This window comes from Ranitomeya imitator, chromosome 7 (genome assembly GCF_032444005.1).
Source record: "Ranitomeya imitator isolate aRanImi1 chromosome 7, aRanImi1.pri, whole genome shotgun sequence".
Classification (NCBI taxonomy): Eukaryota; Metazoa; Chordata; class Amphibia; order Anura; family Dendrobatidae; genus Ranitomeya; species Ranitomeya imitator.
Window position 1 is genome coordinate 132,390,643 of NC_091288.1, and position 25,505 is coordinate 132,416,147.

The window sequence follows — 25,505 nt, forward strand, 5'->3', positions numbered from 1 at the left end:
ACAAATACCCCATCATAGAATATCACCAGTTTTTATATAGTGACCCCCAATGCAAAGTAACGAAAAGGTATACTTTGCTGTGTATATATAGTATTTATATAGGATGTGGGATCATCATACTGTAGATAGGAAGCTGTGGGGTACATAATATCGCCAATAGAGAGCTGTAGGGGACCATCCTACTATAAGGGGGTTTGGAGACATCATACTATTTGTAGGGAGCTATTGGCACTATCATAGTATATATACTATGAGTGAGTATCTGTAGCCCTATATACAGGCCCACTCACTGATTCCAAGATTGTAGACACCTGTGATGCTAGTTAGTAGACACACCTTGATTTTACATGTCTCTTTTGTCACATTATTTTCAGGGGTACCATCATTCCTGTCCAAGCCTATTTCATGAGCCTTATTTTTTTTAAATTCTGTGGAAGCATGGTAGAAAATCAATGTCTGACTTTCATTTGTTAATTTTCATAGATTTTTTATTTATTATTATTTTTGTCAGATTCAAGTTATTTCTGTGACCATTGGGGGTTTTTCTGTCATTAAACGTGGGGTACCAACAATTTTGACCATATGTGTATAGTAAACTGTAAAACATCTTACTATATATATATATATATATATATATAGTTAGTTAGTTAGTGTAACGGATCACTCTCCATGCTGACGCTAATTTGTCATGTGCCCGCTCTCTGCACGAGATTTGGGGTTGTGCCTGCAAGGGTTAATCTATCTCCCCACTCTCAGTTCAGCATTCAACCTCTGTCCTATGCTGTAATGGGAGCATAAATCACACACCGACCCAAGCCATACACCCGCTGATACACGCTGCCACCACTCACCGAATACACAGGCGATGAGTCCCAGAAATGTTACTAATACTGTCTACCACTCATAAGGCTAACACACCTTAGGCTATGGATTCTTTAGAACATACAAGGTTCAGCTGTTAAAGTTCTGTGCTTCAATACAAAAAGATACAGTGCTTACAGTAAAGAAAAAGGTATAAAAATATGGTAATAAAAAGACAAACAACTATGCAAAACAGTATAAAATAAACAGGAGAAAACTTACAGAAATAACTAACTTGTAGTCTGCTTCTGCTCCCTGAGGGTAGGATGAATATAGACTGGATCACATCAGATTCCCAGGCTGCCCTCACGTGTGGACAATTTTGAATGTATACAAGCCAAATTTATAAAGTCACCCTGGAGGTCAGATTTCTAGACCAGCCCCTCAAGTTGATATTCTAATTGCTTGTTTTTGATTGGACCACGGCCACGCCCCAATGAATATATTATTTTCTCTGAGATTCTTTGTGTAAAGCTTCCCACAGATAGATAGTGTCAGGCTGTAATTGACATCTCTCTTCAAAGAGCTAGGAGGTGTCAAATGTTCCCTTTCTTCTTGGTTCCCAGCACGACCCCCTGGTGAGATTGGAGACAGAAGTCTGCTGTCTCAGGAAAATACATATTAACAGCGGGGTGAAACCTGCAGCCTTCAGGACAGATGTTCAATTATTACTAATCACACAATAAACCTATTCTAGTTCACTGTGCACATATATTTTTAGACATATTTCACTACATAATATATAAAGTATATATATATATATATATATATATATATAAATAAATAAAATTAGGACATTTATGTGGATTAACCTAAATAAAATGGGAATGGTTGGTGATATCAACGTCCTGTTGGTGGCAGAATAGTATATGGAAGGGGGAAAGCTTTTCAAGATGGGTGGTGACAATGGCGGCCATTTTCAAGTCGGCCATTTTGGATCCAACTTTATAAATGACCCACTCAGGTGTATCCATATAAATAGCCCACCCTGTATATATATATTAAAGAAATAAATAACCCGATCGCTAAAAACCGTAACAAGAAAAAAATTCAAACCGCCAGAATTATGATTTAAAATGCAATGAACGGATGATCAAAAGATCGTATCTGCACCAAAATGGTATCATTAAAAGCATCACGCACGCAAAAAATAAGCCCATCACCCATCCCGAGATCACGAAAAATAGAGATGCTACGGATCTCGGAAAACGATGCAATTTTTTTTTTTTTTTAAGCAAAGTTTGGATATTTTTTTCTTCACTTAATTAAAAAAGAACATAGACATCTTTGGTGTCTATGAAATCGTAATGACCTGGAGAATCATAGTGGCAGGTCAGTTTTCGCATTTGGTGAGCATGGTAAAAATTGCACTTTTTTTGCAATTTCACCTCACTTGGAATTTTTTCCCATTTTTCAGTACACGATATGGTAAAACCAATGGTGTTGTTCAAAAGTACAAACTTGTTCCACAAACAACAAGCTTTCACATGGCCATATTGATAGAAAAATAAAAAAGTTATGGGTCTGGGAAGAAGGGGAGCAAAAAACAAGCGCAAAAACGAAAAAGGCCTCCGTCATGAAGAGGAAAAAGTCCAGCCTATCAAAATATAAAATTAAGCAACCAAAATGGTAACGGCATAAGGAGAAAAACATGAAATGCCAGAATTGTTTTGTTGATTGATGCATCTTCTTAAAATATTGTAGTAAACAAGAGCTGAAAAGTCACATGTATTCAAGAAATGTATCCATAAAAATGTCTGCTTGCCATGCTAATAGAAAGCAAGTCCTCAAATAGTTCTATCAACAGAAAAGTAAAACTGTTGTCAGATATCAAAATATACAGCACAAAGCAATTTTCATTTTACAAAGTTCCAAATATTTTTCACCACTAAAGTCAAAGAACATTATAAAAACTATACATGTTTGGCATCAGTACAATCATACTGATATTACACTGTGTGCAGAATTATTAGGCAAGTTGTATTTTGATCACATGATACTTTTTATACATGTTGTCCTACTCCAAGCTGTTCAGGCTTGAGAGCCAACTACCAATTAAGTAAATCAGATGATGTGCATCTCTGTAATGAGGAGGGGTGTTGTTTAATGACAACAAAACCCTATATAAGGTGTGCTTAGTTATTAGGCAACTTCCTTTCCTTTGGCAAAATGGGTCAGAAGAGAGATTTAATGGGCTCTGAAAAGTCCAAAATTGTGAGATGTCTTGCAGAGGGATGCAGCAGTCTTGAAATTGCCAAACTTTTGAAGCGTGATCACCGAACAATCAAGCGTTTCATGGCAAATAGCCAACAGGGTCGCAAGAAGCGTGTTGGGCAAAAAAGGCGCAAAACAACTGCCCATGAATTGAGGAAAATCAAGTGTGAAGCTGCCAAGATGCCATTTGCCACCAGTTTTGCCATATTTCAGAGCTGCAACGTTACTGAAGTAACAAAAAGCACAAGGTGTGTGATACTCAGAGACATGGCCAAGGAAAGGAAGGCTGAAAAACATCCACCTTTGAACAAGAAACATAAGATAAAACATCAAGACTGGGCCAAGAAATATCTTAACTCCTTCATGACCCAGCCTATTTTGACCTTAATGACCTGGACGTTTTTTGCAATTCTGACTAGTGTCCTTTATGAGGTAATAACTCAGGAACGAGAGAGCTATGTGACACAAAATAGTTAATAAATAACATTTCCCACATGTCTACTTTACATCAGCACAATTTTGGAACCAAAATTTTTTTTGCTAGGAAGTTATAAGGTTTAAAATTTGACTAGTGATTTCTCATTTTTACAACGAAATTTACAAAACCATTTTTAAGGCACCACCTCACATTTGAAGTCAGTTTGAGGGGTGTACATGGCTGAAAATACCCAAAAGTGAAATCATTCTAGAAACTGCATTCCTCAAGGTGCTCAAAACCACATTCAAAAAGTTTATTAACCCTTCAGGTGCTTCACAGCAGCAGAAGCAACATGAAAGGAAAAAAATTAACATTTAACTTTTTAGTCACAAAAATGATCTTTTAGCAACATTTTTTTAATTTTTCCAAGGGTAAAAAGAGAAACTGATCCCCAAAAGTTATTGTACAATTTGTCCTGAGTACGCCGATTGTTGTGAATTCTGTGGCAGAGCTCCCTCCTGTGGTCACAAGTGGTACTTCGGCTGGTTCTCTCTGTGAGCTTCCGTTGGTGGAGGAAAGTGGTACTGCGGCTTCTGAGTTTCCTTCCTCAGGTGATGTGGTGAGTTCGTTAGGTGTTTCCCTATTTAACTCCACCTAGTGCTTTGATCCTGGCCTCCAGTCAATGTTCTAGTGTGGACCTGTTTCCTCCTGGATCGTTCCTGTGGCTTGCTGCTTTGCATAGCTAAGTTCCTTTTTGCTATTTGTTTGCTGTTTTTTTCTGTCCAGCTTGTCTATTTGTTTTTTTCTGCTTGCTGGAAGCTCTGGGACGCAGAGGGTGTACCTCCGTGCCGTTAGTTCGGTACGGAGGGTCTTTTTGCCCCCTTTGCGTGGTTTTTGAAGGGTTTTGTGTTGACCGCAAAGTTACCTTTCCTATCCTCGCTCTGTTCAGAAAGTTGGGCCTCACTTTGCTTAATCTATTTCATCTCTACGTTTGTCTCTTCATCTTTACTCACAGTCATTATATGTGGGGGCTGCCTTTTCCTTTGGGGTATTTCTCTGAGGCAAGGTAGCTTATTTTCTATCTTCAGGCTAGCGAGTTTCTCAGGCCGTGCCGAGTTGCATAGGCAGCGTTAGGCGCAATCCACGGCTGCCTCTAGTGTGGTTTGTTAGGATCAGGGATTGCGGTCAACAGAGTTCCCACGTCTCAGAGCTCGTTCTCGTTTTTTGGGTTATTGTCAGGTCACTGTATGTGCGCTGACCTCTATGTCTATTGTGGTTCTGAATTATCTTTCATAACAGTACTGGAGGCCAATGTACTAATGATTCTCAATAGAGGGAAAAAAGAAGTTCTGAGACCATTTTTTTTCCTTTGCACTGTGTTTTGCCTTTTTTTTCCCCTAGACATTTGGGTGGTTCAGGACACAGGTGTAGCAATGGACATTAAAGGTCTGTCTTCATGTGTGGATCAGCTCACGGCAAGAGTACAAAGTATTCAAGACTTTGTGGTTCAGAATTCTATGTTAGAACCGAGAATTCCTATTCCTGATTTGTTTTTTGGAGATAGAACTAAATTTCTGAGTTTCAAAAATAATTGTAAACTATTTCTGGCTTTGAAACCTCGCTCCTCTGGTGACCCAGTTCAACAAGTTAGGATCATTATTTCTTTTTTGCGTGGCGATCCTCAGGACTGGGCATTTTCCCTTGCGCCAGGGGATCCTGCATTAAGTAATATCGATGCATTTTTCCTGGCGCTCGGATTGCTGTACGATGAGCCTAATTCTGTGGATCAGGCAGAGAAGAATTTGCTGGCTCTGTGTCAGGGTCAGGATGAAATAGAGGTATATTATCAGAAATTTAGAAAGTGGTCCGTACTCACTCAGTGGAATGAAGGTGCGCTCACAGCTATTTTCAGAAAAGGTCTCTCTGAAGCCCTTAAGGATGTTATGGTGGGATTTCCTATGCCTGCTGGTCTGAATGAGTCTATGTCTTTGGCCATTCAGATCGATCGACGCTTGCGCGAGCGTAAATCTGTGCACCATATGGCGGTATTACCTGAGCTTAAACGTGAGCCTATGCAGTGCGATAGGACTTTGACCAGAGTTGAACGGCAAGAACACAGACGTCTGAATAGGCTGTGTTTCTACTGTGGTGATTCCGCTCATGCTATCTCTGATTGTCCTAAGCGCACTAAGCGGTTCGCTAGGTCTGCCACTATTGGTATGGTACAGTCAAAATTTCTTCTGTCTGTTACCTTGATCTGCCCTTTGTCATCGTATTCTGTTATGGCATTTGTGGATTCAGGCGCTGCCCTGAATTTGATGGACTTGGAGTATGCTAGGCGTTGTAGGTTTTTCTTGGAGCCCTTGCAGTGTCCTATTCCATTGAGAGGAATTGATGCTACACCTTTGGCCAAGAGTAAGCCTCAATTCTGGACCCAGCTGACCATGTGCATGGCTCCTGCACATCAGGAGGTTATTCGCTTTCTGGTGTTGCATAATCTGCATGATGTGGTCGTGTTGGGGTTGCCATGGCTACAAGTCCATAATCCAGTTTTAGATTGGAAATCCATGTCTGTGTCCAGCTGGGGTTGTCAGGGGGTACATGGTGATGTCCCATTTCTGACTATTTCTTCATCCACCCCTTCTGAGGTTCCTGAGTTCTTGTCTGATTACCGGGATGTATTTGATGAGGCCAAGTCCAATGCCCTACCTCCGCATAGGGATTGTGATTGTGCTATCGATTTGATTCCTGGTAGTAAATTCCCTAAAGGTCGACTGTTTAATTTATCTGTGCCAGAGCACGCCGCTATGCGGAGTTATGTGAAGGAGTCTTTGGAGAAGGGGCATATTCGCCCGTCATCGTCGCCATTGGGAGCAGGGTTCTTTTTTGTAGCCAAGAAGGATGGTTCACTGAGACCTTGTATAGATTACCGCCTTTTAAATAAGATCACGGTTAAATTTCAGTACCCCTTGCCATTGTTATCTGATTTGTTTGCTCGGATTAAGGGGGCTAGCTGGTTCACTAAGATAGATCTTCGTGGTGCGTATAATCTTGTGCGTATTAAGCGAGGCGATGAGTGGAAAACTGCATTTAATACGCCCGAGGGCCATTTTGAGTATCTAGTAATGCCATTCGGACTAGCCAATGCTCCATCAGTGTTTCAGTCCTTTATGCATGACATCTTCCGAGAGTACCTGGATAAATTCCTGATTGTGTACTTAGATGACATTTTGATCTTCTCGGATGATTGGGAGTCTCATGTGAAGCAGGTCAGAACGGTGTTTCAGGTCCTGCGTGCTAATTCTTTGTTTGTGAAGGGATCAAAGTGTCTCTTTGGTGTACAGAAGGTTTCATTTTTGGGGTTCATCTTTTCCCCTTCTACTATCGAGATGGATCCTGTTAAGGTCCAAGCCATCCATAATTGGACTCAGCCGACATCTCTGAAAAGTCTGCAAAAGTTCCTGGGCTTTGCTAATTTTTATCGTCGCTTCATCTGCAATTTTTCTAGTATTGCTAAACCATTGACCGATTTGACCAAGAAGGGTGCTAATTTGGTCAATTGGTCTTCTGCTGCGGTGGAAGCTTTTCAAGAGTTGAAGCGTCGTTTTTCTTCTGCCCCTGTGTTGTGTCAACCAGATGTTTCGCTTCCGTTCCAGGTCGAGGTTGATGCTTCTGAGATTGGAGCAGGGGCTGTTTTGTCGCAGAGAAGTTCTGATTGCTCGGTGATGAAACCATGCGCCTTCTTTTCCAGGAAGTTTTCGCCTGCTGAGCGTAATTATGATGTGGGCAATCGAGAGTTGCTGGCCATGAAGTGGGCATTCGAGGAATGGCGTCATTGGCTTGAGGGAGCTAAGCATCGCGTGGTGGTCTTGACTGATCATAAGAACTTGACTTATCTCGAGTCCGCCTAGCGCTTGAACCCTTAGACAAGCTCGTTGGTCGTTGTTTTTTGCCCGTTTTGACTTTGTGATTTCATACCTTCCAGGCTCTAAAAATGTGAAGGCGGATGCTCTGTCTAGGAGTTTTGTGCCCGACTCTCCGGGTGTATCTGAGCCGGCGGGTATCCTCAAAGAGGGAGTAATTGTGTCTGCCATCTCCCCTGATTTGCGGCGGGTGCTGCAAAAATTTCAGGACAATAAACCTGATCGTTGCCCAGCGGAGAAACTGTTTGTCCCTGATAGGTGGACGAATAAAGTTATCTCTGAGGTTCATTGTTCGGTGTTGGCTGGTCATCCTGGAATCTTTGGTACCAGAGAGTTAGTGGCTAGATCCTTCTGGTGGCCATCTCTGTCGTGGGATGTGCGTACTTTTGTGCACTCCTGTGGGATTTGTGCTCGGGCTAAGCCCTGCTGTTCTCGTGCCAGTGGGTTGCTTTTGCCCTTGCCGGTCCCGAAGAGGCCTTGGACACATATCTCTATGGATTTTATTTCAGATCTTCCCGTCTCTCAAAAGATGTCAGTCATTTGGGTGGTCTGTGATCGCTTCTCTAAGATGGTCCATTTGGTACCCTTGTCTAAATTGCCTTCCTCCTCTGATTTGGTGCCATTGTTTTTCCAGCATGTGGTTCGTTTGCATGGCATTCCAGAGAATATCGTTTCTGACAGAGGTTCCCAGTTTGTTTTGAGGTTTTGGCGAGCCTTTTGTCGTAGGATGGCCATTGACTTGTCTTTTTCCTCGGCTTTCCATCCTCAGACTAATGGCCAGACCGAACGAAATAATCAGACCTTGGAAACATATCTGAGATGCTTTGTTTCTGCTGATCAGGATGACTGGGTGTCCTTTTTGCCTTTGGCTGAGTTCGCCCTTAATAATCGGGCCAGCTCAGCTACCTTAGTTTCACCGTTTTTCTGCAACTCTGGGTTCCATCCTCATTTCTCTTCAGGGCAGGTTGAGTCTTCGGACTGTCCTGGTGTGGATACTGTGGTGGACAGGTTGCAGCAGATTTGGACTCATGTAGTGGACAATTTGACTTTGTCCCAGGAGAAGGCTCAACGTTTCGCTAATCGCAGACGCTGTGTGGGTCCCCGACTTCGGGTTGGGGACTTGGTTTGGTTATCTTCTCGTCATATTCCTATGAAGGTTTCCTCTCCTAAGTTTAAACCTCGTTTTATTGGTCCATATAGGATTTCTGAGGTTCTTATCCTGTGTCTTTTCGTCTGACCCTTCCAGATTCATTTTCCATCCATAACGTATTCCATAGGTCATTGTTGCGGAGATACGTGGCACCTATGGTTCCATCTGTTGATCCTCCTGCCCCGGTTTTGGTGGAGGGGGAGTTGGAGTATATTGTGGAGAAGATTTTGGATTCTCGTGTTTCAAGACGGAAACTCCAGTATCTGGTTAAGTGGAAGGGTTATGCTCAGGAAGATAATTCCTGGGTCTTTGCCTCTGATGTCCATCCTCCCGATCTTGTTCGTGCCTTTCATATGGCTCATCCTGGTCGTCCTGGGAGCTCTGGTGAGGGTTCGGTGACCCCTCCTCAAGGGGGGGGTACTGTTGTGAATTCTGTGGCAGAGCTCCCTCCTGTGGTCACAAGTGGTACTTCGGCTGGTTCTCTCTGTGAGCTTCCGTTGGTGGAGGAAAGTGGTACTGCGGCTTCTGAGTTTCCTTCCTCAGGTGATGTGGTGAGGTCGTTAGGTGTTTCCCTATTTAACTCCACCCAGTGCTTTGATCCTGGCCTCCAGTCAATGTTCTAGTGTGGACCTGTTTCCTCCTGGATCGTTCCTGTGGCTTGCTGCTTTGCATAGCTAAGTTCCTTTTTGCTATTTGTTTGCTGTTTTTTTCTGTCCAGCTTGTCTATTTGTTTTTTTCTGCTTGCTGGAAGCTCTGGGATGCAGAGGGTGTACCTCCGTGCCGTTAGTTCGGTACGGAGGGTCTTTTTGCCCCCTTTGCGTGGTTTTTGAAGGGTTTTGTGTTGAACGCAAAGTTACCTTTCCTATCCTCGCTCTGTTCAGAAAGTTGGGCCTCACTTTGCTTAATCTATTTCATCTCTACGTTTGTCTCTTCATCTTTACTCACAGTCATTATATGTGGGGGCTGCCTTTTCCTTTAGGGTATTTCTCTGAGGCAAGGTAGGCTTATTTTCTATCTTCAGGCTAGCTAGTTTCTCAGGCCGTGCCGAGTTGCATAGGCAGCGTTAGGCGCAATCCACGGCTGCCTCTAGTGTGGTTTGTTAGGATCAGGGATTGCGGTCAACAGAGTTCCCACGTCTCAGAGCTCATTCTCGTTTTTTGGGTTATTGTCAGGTCACTGTATGTGCGCTGACCTCTATGTCCATTGTGGTTCTGAATTATCTTTCATAACAGCCGATACCCCATATGTGGGGGGAACCACTGTTTGGGCGCACGACAATGCTCGGAAGAGAAGGAGTGCCATTTGACTTTTTCAATGAAAAATTGGCTCCAATCTTTAGCAGACACCATGTGATGTTTCGAGAGCCCCTGTGTGCCTAAACATTGGAGCTCCCCCACATGTGACCCCCATCTTGGAAACTAGACCTCCCATGAAACTAATCTAGATGTGTGGTGACCACTTTAACCCCTTAGTGACAGAGCCAATTTGGTACTTAATGACCAGGCCAATTTTTGCAATTCTGACCACTGTCACTTTATGAGGTTATAACTCTGGAACGCTTCAACGGATCCCGCTGATTCTGAGATTGTTTTTTCGTGACATATTGTACTTCATGTTAGTGGTAACATTTCTTCGATATTACTTGCGATTATTTATGAAAAAAACGGAAATATGGCGAAAATTTTTAAAATTTTGCAATTTTCAAACTTTGTATTTTTATGCCCTTAAATCAGAGAGATATGTCACGAAAAATAGTTAATAAATAACATTTCCCACATGTCTACTTTACATCAGCACAATTTTGGAAACAAAATTTTTTTTTGTTAGGGAGTTATAAGGGTTAAAAGTTGACCAGCAATTTCTCATTTTTACAACACCATTTTTTTTTAGGGACCACATCACATTTGAAGTCATTTTGAGGGGTCTATATGATAGAAAATAATGAAGTGTGACATCATTCTAAAAACGACACCCCTCAAGGCTCTCAAAACCACATTCAAGAAGTTTATTAACCCTTTACGTGCTTCACAGGAACTGAAACAATGTGGAAGGAAAAAATGAACATTTAACTTTTTTTTGCAAACATCTTAATTCAGAACCATTTTTTTATTTTCACAAGTGTAAAAACAGAAATGTAACCATAAATTTTGTTATGCAATTTCTCCTGAATACGCCAATACCCCATATGTGGGGGTAAACCACTTTTTGGGCGCACCGCAGAACTTAGAAGTGAAGGAGCGCCGTTTGACTTTTTCAATGTAGAATTGGCTGGAATTGAGATTGGACGCCATGTCGCGTTTGGAGAGCCCCTGATGTGCCTAAACAGTGGAAACCCCCCACAAGTGACACCATTTTGGAAACTACACCCCTTAAAGAACTTATCTAGATGTGTGGCGAGCACTTTGAACCCCCATGTGCTTCACAGAAGTTTATAACGTAGAGCCGTGAAAAAAAAATTGCATTTTTTCTACAAAAATGATCTTTTTGTGCGATCACATCGGAGGACAGAGAAATTAAAAAGAGATCGCGTTTTTTTGTGTTTTTTTGCGATCGCCGGTAAACGGTTAATTACCGGCGATCGCAAATGCGGGGTGGGTTAAAAAAACCCCAAATCATGTTCTCCGGAGAAAATCCGACTCTGGGGGGCGCTATTCACTTTTTCCACAGCGCCGTTAATTAACGGCGCTGTGGTTTAAGTACCCTTAGCGGCCGCCGTTAAAAGGCGTATCGGCGGTCGCTAAGGGGTTAAACCCCCAAGTGCTTCACAGTAGTTTATAACGCAGAGCCATGAAAATGAAAAAATCATTTTTCTTTCCTCAAAACTTATTTTTTAGCCCGTAATTTTTTATTTTCACTAGAGTAACAGGAGACATTGGACCACAAAAGTTGTTGTCCAGTTTGTCCTGAGTACGCTGATACCCCATATGTGGGTGGGAACCACTGTTTGGGCACACGTCGGGGCTTGGAAGGGAGGTAGTGACGTTTTGAAATGCAGACTTTGATGGATTGGTCTGCAGGTGTCACGTTGCGTTTACAGAGCCCCTGATGTGCCTAAACAGTAGAAACCCCCCACAAGTGACCCCATTTTGGAAACGACCCCCCAAGGAACTTATCTAGATGTGTGGTGAGCACTTTGAACCCCCAAGTGCTTCACAGAAGTTTATAACGCAGAGTCGTGAAAATAAAAAATCATTTTTCTTTCCTCAAAAATTATGTTTTAGCAAGCAATTTTTTATTCTTGCAAGGGTAACAGGAGAAATTGGACCCCATAAGTTGTTGTCCAGTTTGCCCTGAGTATGCTGGTACTCCATATGTGGGGGTAAACCACTGTTTGAGCGCACGTCAGGGCTCGGAAGGGAGGGAGCACCATTTGGCCTTTTGAATGCAAGATATGTTGGAATCAATGGTGGCGCCATGTTGCGTTTGGAGACCCCTGATGTGCCTAAACAGTGGAAACCCCTCAATTCTAACTCCAACACTAACCCCAACAAACCCCTAACCCTAATCCCAACTCTAGCCATAACCCTAATCACAACCCTAACCCCAACACACCCCTAACCACAACCCTAACCCCAACACACCCCTAACCCTAATCCCAACCCTAACCCTGATCCCAGCCCTAGCCACAACTTTAACCCTAACACACCCCTAACCACAAGCCTAATCTTAACCCTATTTCCAACCCTAGCCCTAATTCCAACCCTAACTCTAATTCCAACCCTAAGGCTATGTGCCCACGTTGCGGATTCGTGTGAGATGTTTCCGCACCATTTTTTAAAAATCCGCAGGCAAAAGGCACTGGGTTCTACCTGCGGATTTACCGCTGATTTCCAGTGTTTTTTGTGCGGATTTTACCTGCGGATTCCTATTGAGTAAAACGCTGCGGAATCCGCACGAAGAATTGACATGCTGCAGAAAATATAACGTAGCGTTTCCGCGCGGTATTTTCTGCACCATTTGCACAGCGGATTTAGTTTTCCATAGGTTTACATGGTACTGTAAACCTGATGGAACACTGCTTCGAATCCGCAACGGGAAATCCTAGCCCTAACCCTAGTTCTAACCCTATCCCTAGTTCTAACCCTAACCCTAGTGGAAAAATAAAAGTAAATATATTTTCTTTATTTTATTATTGTCCCTACCTATGGGGGTGATAAAGGGGGGGTTCATTTACTATTTTTTTATTTTATTTTGATCACTGTGATAGGTTTTATCACAGTGATCAAAACGTACCTGGAACGAATCTGCCGGTAGGGCTTACACTTTCAACAGCCAATCAGAGCGATCGTAGCCACGGGGGAGGGTTAAGCCACCCCCCGGGCTGAAGTACCACTCCCCCTGTCCCTGCAGATCGGGAGAAATTGGAGTTAACCCTTTCATCCGATCTGCAGTGACACGATCCCTCCATGACGCCACATAGGCATCACAGGTCGGATTGGCACCGACTTTTATGACGCCTACGTGGCGTCACAGGTCAGGAAGGGGTTAAGAATTACTTTTCAAAGGTTTTATGGACTGATGAAATGAGAGTGACTCTTGATGGGCCAGATAGATGGGCCAGAGGCTGGATCAGTAAACGGCAGAGAGCTCCACTCCGACTCAGATGCCAGCAAGGTGGAGGTGGGTTACTGGTATAGGCTGGTATCATCAAAGATGAACTTGTGCGACCTTTTCGGGTTGAGGATGGAGTGAAGCTCAACTCCCAGACCTACTGCCAGTTTCTGGAAGACAACTTCTTCAAGCAGTGGTACAGGAAGAAGTCAGTATCGTTCAAGAAAAACATTATTTTCATGCAGGACAATGCTCCATCACATACCTCCAACTACTCCACAGCGTGGCTGGCCAGTAAAGGTCTCAAAGAAGTAAAAAATATTGACATGTCTGTTGTGAATTCTGTGGCAGAGCTCCCTCCGGTGGTCACAAGTGGTACTTCGGCTGATTCTCTCTATGACCTTCCGTTGGTGGAGGAAAGTGGTACTGCGGCTTCTGAGTTTCCTTCCTCAGGTGATGTGGTGAAGTCGTTAGGTGCTGCTCTATTTAACTCCACCTAGTGCTTTGATCCTGGTCTCCAGTCAATGTTCTAGTATTGGACTTGCTTCCTTCTGGGTCGTTCCTGTGGCCTGCTGCTCTGCATAGCTAAGTTCCGCTTTTGTTATTTTTGTTTGCTGTTTTTTTCTGTCCAGCTTGCTTATTTGGTTTTTCTTGCTTGCTGGAAGCTCTGGGACGCAGAGGGTGTACCTCCGTGCCGTTAGTCGGTACGGAGGGTCATTTTGCCCCCTTTGCGTGGTTGTTTGTAGGGTTTTGTGTTGACCGCAAAGTTATCTTTCCTATCCTCGCTCTGTTCAGAAAGTCGGGCCTCACTTTGCTAAATCTATTTCATCTCTACGTTTGTCTTTTCATCTTAACTCACAGTCATTATATGTGGGGGGCTGCCTTTTCCTTTGGGTTATTTCTCTGAGGCAAGGTAGGCTTATTTTCTATCTTCAGGCTAGCTAGTTTCTCAGGCTGAGCCGAGTTGCATAGGGAGCGTTAGGCGCAATCCACGGCTGCTTTTAGTGTGGTTGGAGTGGTTGGAGAGGATTAGGGATTGCGGTCAGCAGAGTTCCCACGTCTCAGAGCTCGTTCTATGTTTTTGGGTTATTGTCAGGTCACTGTATGTGCTCTGACTTCTATGTCCATTGTGGTACTGAATTACCTAATCATAACAGTACTGGAGGCCCAAAGTACTAATGATTCTCAATAGAGGGAAAAAAGAAGTTCTGAGACCATTTTTTTTTCTCTGCACTGTGTTTTGCCTTTTTTTCCCCTAGACATTTGGGTGGTTCAGGACACAGGTGTAGTGATGGACATTAAAGGTCTCTCTTCATGTGTGGATCAGCTCACGGCAAGAGTACAAAATATTTAAGACTTTGTGGTTCAGAATTCTATGTTGGAACCAAGAATTCCTAGTCCTGATTTGTTTTTTGGAGATAGAACTAAATTTCTGAGTTTCAAAAATAATTGTAAACTATTTCTGGCTTTGAAACCTCGCTCCTCTGGTGACCCAGTTCAACAAGTTAGGATCATTATTTCTTTTTTACGTGGCGACCCTCAGGACTGGGCATTTTCTCTTGCGCCAGGAGATCCTGCATTATGTAATAGTGATGCGTTTTTCCTGGCGCTCGGATTGCTGTACGATGAACCTAATTCAGTGGATCAGGCAGAGAAAAATTTGCTGGCTCTGTGTCAGGGTCAGGATGAGATAGAGGTATATTGTCAGAAATTTAGAAAGTGGTCCGTACTCAATGGAATGAAGGTGCGCTCGCAGCTATTTTCAGAAAAGGTCTCTCTGAAGCCCTTAACCCCTTTCTGACATGGGACGTATTATCCCGTCGAGGTGGGGTGGGCCCCCATGACCATGGACAGGATAGTACGTCCAGCGCGATCGGCGGCGCTCACGGGGGGAGCGCCGCCGATCGCGGCCGGGTGTCAGCTGTTTATCGCAGCTGACATCCGGCACTATGTGCCAGGAGCGGTCACGGACCGCCCCCGGCACATTAACCCCTGGCATACCGCGATCAAAGATGATTGCGATGTGCCGGCGGTATAGGGAAGCTTCCTGCAGGGAGGGGCTCCCTCCGGGCTTCCCTGAGCCCCCCGCAGCAACGCAATGTGATCGCGTTGCTGCAAGGGTCTCCTTACCTCCCTCCCTGCTCCAGGCCCGGATCCAAGATGGCCGCGGATCCTGTGCAAACTGTCAGGTCACTGATCTGTGATGTCCCCCCCTGGGACAATGTAAAAAAGTAAAAAAAAAAATTTCAAAATGTGTAAAAAAAAAAAAAAAAAAAATATTCCTAAATAATGAAAAAAAATATATATATTATTCCCCTAAATACATTTCTTTATCTAAATAAAAAAAAAAAACTATAAAAGTACACATATTTAGTATCGCCGCGTCCGTAACGGCCCGACCTATAAAACTGGCCCACTAGTTAACTCCTTCAGTAAACCCCGTAAGAAAAAAAAAAAAAAAACGAGGCAAAAAACAACGCTTTATTATCATACCGCCAAACAAAAAGTGGAATAACACGCGATCAAAAAGACGGATATAAATAACCATGATACCGCTGAAAGCGTCATCTTGTCCCGCAAAAAACGAGCCGCCATACAGCATCATCAGCAAAAAAAAAAAAAGTTATAGTCCTGAGAATAAAGCGATGCAAAAATAATTATTTTTTCTATAAAATAGTTTTTATCGTATAAAAGCGCCAAAACATAAAAAAAAAAATGATATAAATGAGGTGTCGCTGGTCTGCTACCATTGGTACGGTACAGTCAAAATTTCTTTTGTCCGTTACCTTGATCTGCTCTTTGTCATCTTATTCTGTCATGGCATTTGTGGATTCAGGCGCTGCCCTGAATTTGATGGACTTAGAGTGTCCTATTCCATTGAGAGGAATTGATGCTACGCCTTTGGCCAAGAATAAGCCTCAGTACTGGACCCAGCTGGCCATGTGCATGGCTCCTGCACATCAGGAGGTTATTCGCTTTCTGGTGTTGCATAATTTGCATGATGTGGTCGTGTTGGGGTTGCCATGGCTACAAGTCCATAATCCAGTATTAGATTGGAAATCCATGTCTGTGTCCAGCTGTGGTTGTCAGGGGGTACATGGTGATGTCCCATTTCTGTCTATTTCGTCATCCACCCCTTCTGAGGTCCCAGAGTTCTTGTCTGATTACCGGGATGTATTTGATGAGCCCAAGTCCGATACCCTACCTCCGCATAGGGATTGTGATTGTGCTATCGATTTGATTCCTGGTAGCAAATTTCCAAAAGGTCGACTGTTTAATTTATCTGTGCCTGAGCACGCCGCTATGCGGAGTTACGTGAAGGAGTCCTTGGAGAAGGGGCATATTCGCCCGTCATCGTCGCCATTAGGAGCGGGGTTCTTTTTTGTGGCCAAGAAGGATGGTTCACTGAGACCTTGTATAGATTACCGCCTTATAAATAAGATCACGGTTAAATTTCAGTACCCCTTGCCGCTGTTATCTGATTTGTTTGCTCGGATTAAGGGGGCTAGTTGGTTCACCAAGATAGATCTTCGTGGTGCGTATAATCTTGTGCGTATTAAGCGGGGCGATGAATGGAAAACTGCATTTAATACGCCCGAGGGCCATTTTGAGTACCTAGTAATGCCATTCGGACTTGCCAATGCTCCTTCAGTGTTTCAGTCCTTTATGCATGACATCTTCCGAGAGTACCTGGATAAATTCCTGATTGTATACTTGGATGATATTTTGGTCTTCTCGGATGATTGGGAGTCTCATGTGAAGCAGGTCAGAACGGTGTTTCAGGTCCTGCGTGCTAATTCTTTGTTTGTGAAGGGATCAAAGTGTCTCTTTGGTGTTCAGAAGGTTTCATTTTTGGGGTTCATTTTTTCCCCTTCTACTATCGAGATGGACCCTGTTAAGGTCCAAGCCATCCATGATTGGACTCAGCCGACATCTCTGAAAAGTCTGCAAAAGTTCCTGGGCTTTGCTAATTTTTATCGTCGCTTCATCTGCAATTTTTCTAGTATTGCTAAACCATTGACCGATTTGACCAAGAAGGGTGCTGATGTGGTCAATTGGTCTTCTGCTGCTGTGGAAGCTTTTCAAGAGTTGAAGCGTCGTTTTTCTTCTGCCCCTGTGTTGTGTCAACCAGATGTTTTGCTTCCATTCCAGGTCGAGGTTGATGCTTCTGAGATTGGAGCGGGGGCTGTTTTGTCGCAGAGAAGTTCTGATTGCTCGGTGATGAAACCATGCGCCTTCTTTTCCAGGAAGTTTTTGCCTGCTGAGCGAAATTATGATGTTGGCAATCGAGAGTTGCTGGCCATGAAGTGGGCATTCGAGGAGTGGCGTCATTGGCTTGAAGGAGCTAAGCATCGCGTGGTGGTCTTGACTGATCATAAGAACTTGACTTATCTCGAGTCTGGCAAGCGGTTGAATCCTAGAGAGGCTCGTTGGTCGCTGTTTTTTGCCCGTTTTGACTTTGTGGTTTCGTACCTTCTGGGCTCTAAAAATGTGAAGGCGGATGCCCTGTCTAGGAGTTTTGTGCCCGACTCTCCGGGTTTATCTGAGCCGGCGGGTATTCTCAAAGAGGGAGTAATTGTGTCTGCCATCTCCCCTGATTTGCGGCGGGTGCTGCAAAAATTTCAGGCTAATAAACCTGATCGTTGCCCAGCGGAGAAACTGTTTGTCCCTGATAGGTGGACGAATAAAGTTATCTCTGAGGTTCATTGTTGGTCAGTCATTTGGGTGGTTTGTGATCGCTTCTCTAAGATGGTCCATTTGGTACCCTTGTCTAAATTACCTTCCTCCTCTGATTTGGTGCCATTGTTCTTCCAGCATGTGGTTCGTTTTCATGTCATTCCAGAGAATATCGTTTCTGACAGAGGTTCCCAGTTTGTTTCGAGGTTTTGGCGAGCTTTTTGTGCTAGGATGGGCATTAACTTGTCTTTTTCCTCGGCTTTCCATCCTCAGACTAATGGCCAGACCGAACGAACCAATCAGACCTTGGAAACATATCTGAGATGCTTTGTTTCTGCTGATCAGGATGACTGGGTGTCCTTTTTGCCTTTGGCTGAGTTCGCCCTTAATAATCGGGCCAGCTCGGCTACTTTGGTTTTGCCGTTTTTGTGCAACTCTGGGTTCCATCCTCGTTTCTCTTCAGGGCAGGTTGAGTCTTCGGACTGTCCTGGTGTGGATACTGTGGTGGACAGGTTGCAGCAGATTTGGACTCATGTAGTGGACAATTTGACCTTGTCCCAGGAGAAGGCTCAACGTTTCGCTAATCGCAGACGCTGTGTGGGTCCCCGACTTCGTGTTGGGGATTTGGTTTGGTTGTCTTCTCGTCATATTCCTATGAAGGTTTCCTCTCCTAAGTTTAAACCTCGTTTCATTGGTCCGTATAGGATTTCTGAGGTTCTTAATCCTGTGTCTTTTCGTTTGACCCTTCCAGATTCTTTTTCCATCCATAACGTATTCCATAGGTCATTGTTGCGGAGATACGTGGCACCTATGGTTCCATCAGTTGATCCTCCTGCCCCGGTTTTGGTGGAGGGGGAGTTGGAGTATATTGTGGAGAAGATTTTGGATTCTCGTGTTTCAAGACGGAAACTCCAGTATCTGGTTAAGTGGAAGGGTTATGCTCAGGAAGATAATTCCTGGGTCTTTGCCTCTGATGTCCATGCTCCCGATCTTGTTCGTGCCTTTCATATGGCTCATCCTGGTCGTCCTGGGGGCTCTGGTGAGGGTTAGGTGACCCCTCCTCAAGGGGGGGGTACTGTTGTGAATTCTGTGGCAGAGCTCCCTCCTGTGGTCACAAGTGGTACTTCGGCTGATTCTCTCTATGAGCTTCCGTTGGTGGAGGAAAGTGGTACTGCGGCTTCTGAGTTTCCTTCCTCAGGTGATGTGGTGAAGTCGTTAGGTGCTGCTCTATTTAACTCCACCTAGTGCTTTGATCCTGGCCTCCAGTCAATGTTCTAGTATTGGACTTGCTTCCTTCTGGATCGTTCCTGTGGCCTGCTGCTCTGCATAGCTAAGTTCCGCTTTTGTTATTTTTGTTTGCTGTTTTTTCTGTCCAGCTTGCTTATTTGGTTTTTCTTGCTTGCTGGAAGCTCTGGGACGCAGAGGGTGTACCTCCGTGCCGTTAGTCGGTACGGAGGGTCTTTTTGCCCCCTTTGCATGGTTGTTTGTAGGGTTTTGTGTTGACCGCAAAGTTATCTTTCCTATCCTCGCTCTGTTCAGAAAGTCGGGCCTCACTTTGCTAAATCTATTTCATCTCTACGTTTGTCTTTTCATCTTAACTCACAGTCATTATATGTGGGGTGCTGCCTTTTCCTTTGGGTTATTTCTCTGAGGCAAGGTAGGCTTATTTTCTATCTTCAGGCTAGCTAGTTTCTCAGGCTGTGCCGAGTTGCATAGGGAGCGTTAGGCGCAATCCACGGCTGCCTTTAGTGTGGTTGGAGAGGATTAGGGATTGCGGTCAGCAGAGTTCCCACGTCTCAGAGCTCGTTCTATGTTTTTGGGTTATTGTCAGGTCACTGTATGTGCTCTGACTTCTATGTCCATTGTGGTACTGAATTACCTAATCATAACACATGTCCCCTTGTTCACCTGATCTGAACCCCATAGAGAACCTGTGGTCCCTCATAAAATGTGAGATATACAGGGAGGGAAAACAGTACACCTCTCGGAACAGTGTCTGGGAGGCTGTGGCGGCTGCAGCACGCAATGTTGATCGTAAACAGATCAAGCAACTGACAGAATCTATGGATGAAAGGCTGTTGAGTGTCATCATAAAGAAAGGTGACTATATTGGTCACTATTTTGGGGGGGGGGTTGTTTTTGCATGTCAGAAATGTTTATTTCTAAATTTTGTGCAGTGATATTGGTTTACCAGGTGAAAATAAACAAGTGAGATGGGAATATATTTGGTTTTTATTAAGTTGCCTAGTAATTCTGCACATTAAAAGTTACCTGCACAAACAGATATCCTCCTAAGATAGACAAATCTAAAAAAAACACTCCAACTTCCAAAAATATTAAGCTTTGATATTTATGAGTCTTTTGGGTTGATTGAGAACATAGTTGTTGATCAATAATAAAAATAATCCTCTAAAATACAACTTGCCTAATAATTCTGCACACAGTGTAGAGAATTATTTTGTAACGTCATTTTCACCGCACAATGAATACAATCAAAAGAAAACCCAGTGATCAATGGCAGAATGACAGTTTTTTCACAATTTTCACACAAATGTTTTCCATGATTTACAGTACATTTAATAGTAAAATAAGTAGTGTCATTCAAAAATACAACTTGTTCCGCAAATGTCCAGTCCTCATGGTTATGTTTTTGGAAAAATAAATAATAATGAAAACACAAATCGTCCAACCATGAAGAGTTTAAGCAGGCAAAATAATCTATTTTTGTTTGTTTTACAGATGGATTCCTACAACAGCTAAACATCTTCAATACCATCTTGAAAAAGTCAGCGCTGCAAATATCATTAAATCATCAGTTAAAATAAAATATTGAAATTAATAATATGCTTTTTGCTAATGTTCTTTGATATGTGTGTTAACAATGTACTTCACATATTAGATAAGTATCATTTAATAACTTACATCAAATCATTGTGATATGCCCATTAAAAAAATAAATATAACCTTTGTTGCAACTCATTTACTTGTAATTTATTGCAAATTAGCCGATGTTCCAAACAGAATAAAAATGCAAATTTTAAATTTGCTTTAATATCTATTGAATAGATATTAAAACAAACAAACAACTTTGCAAATATTCTTCAATAAAAAACATATATAATTTTGTTCCTGTGTGCAACTGTTGTCCATGATTCATATTTTCTGCTATTTGAGTACTGTAACATGAAAGGCTAAAACCACACTGTAGGATCCCATACAGGTACTGTCACAGGTTTACTGTGACAGAGAGGAGCCAGAAGACCACAGCATCTGATTTTTCTGACCCTTGCATTGGCTGGAAGCAATTCACATTCGTACTAAACTGTGTAAAGTTCTTTGGGCAGTGCAGGGGTTCATCTGCTCTGTTGAGAGCTCCTGGAGCTAAGGCTCTCAGCTGTGCATTGTTAGCCACTCCCATCTCCTATACAATCTGGGTCCTGGCTAACACTCATTGTCAGAGAGGTCTTTTGCTGCATGGCTGAAGGTTGTTGTTGGTATTTATTTGAGTAGGTGGGTAGTGGATTTACATGAGACTATTGCTAGGTTTTGAGTGTGTGATAATTCCCTTTCTTCTCCTACTTTGGTTTGTTAAAGAAATGGTTAATCTTCATTTTGTTAAATATCAGAAAATAGCCGAAAAACAAAATATTGCATAAGATGTTATCATCTGTCTCTCCTTGTGAACAGTTTCCCGTTACGTTCCACATAGCAGTGGTCAGAATTTCTCAAAATCCAGAATGTTCAGCCAAAATCTAATAAAACCGCAGACATGCACAACAACTCTCCTCATTCTTTCACATCATCCATCTTTTATCCCAGTATGTTTTTTTTTTACAACTTATTGTATAAGACATTCATTTGTGCCAATTTATTATGTAACTCTACATCTTGGGCCTTTATAAACCCAGCCCTAAAAATAAAAGACCAGAGACTATTTGGACAGACAACGAGCGTGTGTCTCTGATTATTGCTTAATTGCGTAGGTACCTAAAGACAGAACACCTGAGTAGGTTGGAAATCCCTTCTCTAACAAATTGGAGGCCTTCAGTGGGATAAAATAATTTCTCCTTTGACATTCATCTTAGACTGAACAATTGACTGCCCGAACAGAAAACCAAATCCCGGGTAAGTGAGTAGATTTATTACTCACACAGTTTTCTCTCCGGGAAAGGAGGCTTTCTGGAGTCAGTCTTTGGGGATTTCTAACGGGAAAGCCCTCAGGTAAAAGAAAGTATCTGTTATTTGTTTTGTTGTCTCTTGCTTGTCTTTGTCTGTTTTGTTTGTTGTTTGTTTAAGTGCTGTTAACAATTGTTTTTGTTTCATTATGAAGTACGATGATTTTCCATCATTTCTTTTGTCTGTATCTATAACAAGGGTTTCTGTCTGTAACGATGTCAATGTTTGTTAATACTGTAAATATTGTAATAGAAGTGTCTTGATTCTGCTCTGCTATGCTATGCTATACTTGTCCTATGATTGTTCTATATTTCTTTCTTTATCACTCTTATTCTGCTTTTGGTTAGTTAATTATATTAGTTGAGTTTATTGGTGCCTGGTCAGAATTGCAAAAAACGGCAAGGTCTTTAAGGTCAAAATAGGCTGGGTCATGAAAGGGTTAAAAAAATGTGAAAAAAATAAAAAAAATATAAAAGTTTAAATCACCCCCCTTTCGCCCCAATCAAAATAAATCAATAAAAAAAAATCAAATCTACGCATATTTGGTATCGCCGCGCTCAGAATCGCCCGATCTATAAATTAAAAAAAAGCATTAACCTGATCGCTAAACAGCGTAGCGGGAAAAAAATTCGAAACGCCAGAATTACGTTTTTTTGGTCGCCACGACATTGCATTAAAATGCAATAACGGGCGATCAAAAGAACGTATCTGCAATGAAATGCTATCATTAAAAACGTCATCTCGGCACGCAAAAAATAAGCCCTCAACCGACCCCAGATCATGAAAAATGGAGACGCTACGAGTATCGGAAAATGGCGCAATTTTTTTTTTTTTTTTTTTAGCAAAGTTTGGAATCTTTTTTCACCACTTAGATAAAAAATAATCTAGTCATGTTAGGTGTCTATGAACTCGTACTGACCTGGAGAATCATAATGTCAGGTCATTTTTAGCATTTAGTGAACCTAGCAAAAAAGCCAAACAAAAAACCAGTGTGGGATTGCACTTTTTTTGCAATTTCACCGCACTTGGAATTTTTTTCCCGTTTTCTAGTACACGACATGCTAAAACCAATGATGTCGTTCAAAAGTACAACTCGTCCCGCGAAAAATAAGCCCTCATATGGCCAAATTGACGGAAAAATAAAAAAGTTATGGCTCTGGGAAGGAGGGGAGGGAAAAACGAACACGGAAAAACGAAAAATCCCACGGTCATGAAGGGGTTAAAAATATGTTCCTGACAGGATTAAGAGAAGAGTGAGGCTAGAATGTATCTATGCTACACTCGATCAGTCCCTTCCCATGTTATGGTGAATATACCTCCGGATGTATTTAATATTGCTGTGAAAACTGCGGTGCTGGGGACAGGTATAGTACAGGGGAACAGGGGGAGAGAAGAAAAGGAAAGATAGAAGTTTGCCAAGAGAAGTGTAAACAAAAATAGTGGTTCCCCCACAGGATGGCTATCACTTTCACACAATTATAATGCCTGATTGATACATGGGCAAGTCGTACTGATATGAGAAAATGGATATGCCACAACGATTCATGACAGTGAAAACAGTCCAGGGTGTAGGGACAGATGGGGCAGTCCATCCCTTGCATGACAGAGAACCCAAGAATGTGTGCATAGCACGTACCACAGACTTGTGTGCGCAATTGCTAGTCTCAGGTAAATATCCTAAGATTGATAGGTGCTGATATCCTGAGTGCAATGAATGCAGTTATTAATTGTTTGGAAGAAAAGTATTACTGTTACAGGCCCATTGTCTGGAGCAACCCTCTCCACTATGATGTCGCTAATTTAGCTAGATGATGAAAAACTGAAAATTGACAAAGATGAGGGCATTCAGCAAATGCTTAAGCAAATATCAGCTGCTGTATGGATAAAGGATAAGAGAGGCGTTGGTTTGTTAAGGATAACACAAGTATCCATCAAATTTAAGCCAGGTACTGTACTGGTGTGTGTTAGACAATATCCCCTGAGCAGAGAGCAACCAGGTATGTCTAATTGAAAATAGATTCTTTGCTAATCTTTTTGTACCACAAAGGATGTAAGGTTTAAAAAAAAAAAAAAGAGGAAAAAAGTAGTTTTCTTAGGTCGCTGAATGGGTAAAAGGCCGTAAGCTAAGCAATTGTGCCCACTTCCGTAAGTACACTTGAACATTCCTAGGGCTGATCAGCTACTGTAGAGAATGGATTCCCTCTGCATCACAATGCATCACAAATCATGCACCCTCTATTTGATGTGTTGTCAATGTGAAACAAGGGTCAGCCATACCAACTAACCACAGAAGCAAATGAGGGGTTTAGGGACTGGAAGGAAGCCATTCTCTCAGCCCCAGCACTAGGAATCCCAAGTTATGACCTCCCTTTCTGTTTGTACTGTCATAAATCCGGGGGGACATGTTTTAGGTGTACTGACATGTTATGGGTGCACTGTTGTAACACAAATACTTGCCAATATGCAAGAGCCACCAATCCCTAATGTAAATCTAGAGCTTTATGTAAATGGTTCACAGTTTTTTTTCAAAAAGACATAGTACCTCATAGAGGTTGTGCAATAGTTGATCAACATGAGGTGGTAAAAAGTGAAGCTTTACCTTCTAGGATGTCTGCTCTGGAAGCTGAATTGAAAGCACTCGCTGAGGCATGTATAATGGCAGAGCATTTACTGATAGTGCCACGCATTTGGCATTTTCCATGATTGCGGTCCCATGTGGAAGAGCAGAAAGTTTATTGGTTCTTCTGGTAAACCCATTAAAAAAGCAGAGTTGGTAGCTCAGCTTCTGAGAGCACTGGAACTGCCCAAGAGAGTTGCAATAATTATAGTGCAGGCTCATACTAAGGAGCGCACTAGAGAAGCTGAAGGCAATAATAGAGTTGGCATTGCGGCAAAGGCTGCTGTGCTGCTACCTCTCCCCACAGAAATATACACTGTGCAGGTGTCCGGGGGGATGGAATTACAACTACTTCAGAGCCTGCAAGATCAGGCCTCTGCATCGGAAAAAGAAGATTGGCAAAGGCACTCCTGTGCGAAGGAAGAAGATGGTTTGTGGAAAATGGATAGTAAGTACTGCCTTCTTAGGGCACCCTACCCCATGATGTGCGCTCTCTCATGGACTGGTGCATCAGTCCAAAGACGCAATGATAAGTCAGGTAAAAGCTAATTGGGTGACCCCAGAATTCCATTGTGCTGCTGCTAGATTCGTATAGGGATGCGTAGTCTGTGTATGCCTAAATGTGGGAAAAGTGCACCGCCTGACTATTGTACCTGCTCCAGCTACCTCAAATTAATTTCATACAGTTTCTAGAGGTAGGCATCTATGAATATGTGTTGGTAGGTATCGACTAGGTGATATTTTTGATAGTATAACTGATTATTTATTTGATGCTCTAAATGTTGAATCAGCCTACATGAAACAGCTTATAGTTATTATTAATCCTCATAATTATCTCACAGCCTGTCAAGGAGGCTTCTGTCAGGTGGTAGGACCTGCCTGTTGCCACTATATAGATCCTTCCGGACTATTGAGAGT

At 42.7% G+C, this 25,505-nt stretch overlaps 1 protein-coding gene across 5 annotated transcripts in view; it reads left to right on the forward strand.

Annotated features, from left to right (window-relative positions):
- The window catches only part of STAT1 (signal transducer and activator of transcription 1), a 1,428,390-nt gene extending 1,406,649 nt beyond the window's left edge, over positions 1-21,741 (forward strand). For 3 of the 5 annotated variants that reach the window (XM_069733810.1, XM_069733809.1, XM_069733812.1), the window contains one exon: positions 20,534-20,773. In XM_069733810.1, coding sequence (XP_069589911.1) covers positions 20,534-20,627 — 94 coding nt within the window. In that variant the 3' untranslated portion in view covers positions 20,628-20,773. Of the gene's footprint in view, positions 1-20,533 lie in introns of all 5 variants that reach the window. The other 2 variants (XM_069733808.1, XM_069733811.1) reach the window with 1 other exon arrangement.
- The last annotated feature ends 3,764 nt before the right edge of the window (positions 21,742-25,505 follow it).